Source organism: Palaemon carinicauda, chromosome 39, assembly GCF_036898095.1.
Source record: "Palaemon carinicauda isolate YSFRI2023 chromosome 39, ASM3689809v2, whole genome shotgun sequence".
NCBI lineage: Eukaryota > Metazoa > Arthropoda > Malacostraca > Decapoda > Palaemonidae > Palaemon > Palaemon carinicauda.
The window spans coordinates 54,269,992-54,272,491 of NC_090763.1; the positions used below are offsets into that span (position 1 = coordinate 54,269,992).

Here is a 2,500-nt window from a genome sequence, read left to right on the forward strand (position 1 = left end):
CAACCGTGTGTCACACAATTGTACATAATTATTTTGTATATATCATGGTTGTATCTGCGCTCTTCCCTCGCACTAAAAAGAACCTGAATGATCATGTCTCCGTTTTGCTCAGTAACATTATCTGTCTCTCGAACAGGTCATGTCCTGTTGCCTTGAGGTTTTGTATATAAAGAAGAGTGTTCCTTAATAAATAACTCAGTCGTTTCCAATCTGCCTTTGAGTTCACAACTCCTCTCTCGGCCCGTCACATTGGTGACCCCGGAAGTCGACTCACTCCCACTGCCTTCCACCCCCACCTCCCTCGCCCCTCCATCGTTGGTAATATGACGGAGGCGGACTCTACCCCAGCAGTTGGCACTCCGGCCGCTCCATTGAAACTTTCACCGTTCGCTAGCGGAGAAGCGTTCGCTTGGTTTCAACGCGCTGAAGTCCACTTTCGTATCAGGGGCGTGACTCGCTCAACCACCAAAGCGGATTATGTTCTCGCGGCGATACCCGAGGACACCTTCCCAGAAATATCCGACTGGCTTTGTGAACAAGGAGACACCCCAATAGCGTATGACGACCTCAAATCATACCTTCTGCAGCAGTACTCGCCGTCGCCAGCCGCCCGTATAGCAAAGCTTTTTCAGCTCTCGCAACAACCGTTGGGGGACCAAAGGGCTTCGCTCGCCCTCAGGGAAATGACCAGTATCGCTCGCCTTCAACCTGCCGCAGACGGCTCTCCTCGTGAGGTGAACCTACTCCGTGCCCTTTGGATACGCCGTTTACCTGAACCTGTGCGCGCTGCCATACCCGATGTCGATAGTTTACCCATAAAGGACCTGATGACCAAAGCCGACGCCCTTATGGACAGCCACTTCAAGACCTCCATCAACGCCTCCACCCCTGACGACGAGGATGCCTATTCAACGTCAACCGAAGCTGACATGAATGCCGTAGGACATACACGCCTACCCCGTGACGTGCCGAAGCGGCGACAAAGCCGCCCACCACCCACCAATCGCTCGCGCCCCAACGAACGACTTCTACAGCCACTTTCTACCTCCCGTTGGTCGTCCCTGCCGAATTTTTTCCTTCTACGACCTCCTCCGACGATCTCCAGCGCATACGTCATGTCGTGGAAAAATTTACTCCTTGCCGCCAGACTTACAAGCCCCCAGCGAAGCATCACATATCAACGGACTTGCACTCTGCAACGCACGTCTTCCTGCGCAACGACACCAGCAAGCCACCACTAACGCCCCCTTACACGGGCCCTTTCCTTGTGATCCAACGCAGTCCGAAAGCATTCCTCCTAAACATTCGGGGCAAAGAAGACTGGGTCTCCATTGATCGTCTAAAACCTGCTTATCTTCTGCCAGATGACCCGCCTACAGTTCGCCTCTCTAGATCAGGGCGCCCTATTTAACATGTACAGTATGTCATTTTTAGGGGGGGAGCCATGTACCAACCGTGTGTCACATAATTGTACATAATTATTTTGTATATATTATGGTTGTATCTGCGCTCTTCCCTCGCACTAAAAAGAACCTGAATGATCATGTCTCCGTTTTGCTCAGTAACATTATCTGTCTCTCGAACAGGTCATGTCCTGTTGCCTTGAGGTTTTGTATATAAAGAAGAGTGTTCCTTAATAAATAACTCAGTCGTTTCCAATCTGCCTTTGAGTTCACAACTCCTCTCTCGGCCCGTCACAAGTTAGACAATGGCAGTTTTAAACATTATTTTTATGAAGATAAAGGCCACTTATTGACAAGCGTTATCACGAGAAGCTTATCAGGCGCATCATAAGCACATGAACAATCATCATTAGGGGTTTTGCTACTCCTTATGACAACATTCAGAGCAAGGCCTTCTTCTATCATAGTCAACTCTCTTCTGTATTTTGTGTGGCGAAGTTTAATGTGATATAACATCGCTCCAAAGTGAATTCAGTTCGAAAGGTATTGATTTTAAGAGATATAATGCGTCAACATCGTCGTCTGTTAAAACTGAGAGGATAATATGATCTGTGGAAGTTAACTGCACAGTGAAAATAGAAGTGTTTTAAGACCTGGTGCATGTTGCATTTTCGAATAGAACACTGATCGTAAGAGAAGGAGTAAAGGTGTGATTTTCTTCAATTGGATCAAGAATATGACCGAAATTGAATGTTCTAGTTATATCACAATATCCGACAATAGTTCGAGTTTCGAAGTGATTAAAATCAATTTTTTATTATCATAGAAACATTATCAGTGATATCACTCGTCCATGATATGGCGTTGTATTTCATCATGTTAGTGTCGATAACGAACTCTCTATTTTCCAAATTATTCCTATACTTTAAATAATGTCCTATTGAGTTAATTAATCATCTTTTTATGCAGCTATTAAAAGCAACTTAATTACTAATGTCCTTCACTCACATACATTAAAGTAATCCATTCTATGATATTCATTTACAATTATCATCAGCAAATCATGTTAATATACTAGAAATTACAGTAGACCCAGA

General features: G+C 45.3%; 2 protein-coding genes across 3 annotated transcripts in view; one reads left to right on the forward strand and one right to left on the reverse strand.

Annotated features, from left to right (window-relative positions):
- LOC137631196 (collagen alpha-1(XXV) chain-like) overlaps positions 1 to 2,500 on the reverse strand; it is a 29,544-nt gene that overhangs the window by 11,883 nt on the left and 15,161 nt on the right. The gene's annotated exons all lie outside the window — the stretch shown is intronic.
- The window catches only part of LOC137631195 (protein FAM222B-like), a 5,309-nt gene continuing 4,592 nt past the window's right edge, over positions 1,784 to 2,500 (forward strand). The window contains exon 1 of one of the 2 annotated variants that reach the window (XM_068362927.1): positions 1,784 to 1,946. Coding sequence is in view for 1 of the 2 variants with exons in the window: in XM_068362926.1 (XP_068219027.1) it covers positions 2,262 to 2,281 (20 nt within the window). In the remaining variant the exon portion in view is untranslated. Of the gene's footprint in view, positions 1,947 to 1,981; positions 2,282 to 2,500 lie in introns of those variants that run through there. The other variant, XM_068362926.1, reaches the window with a different exon arrangement.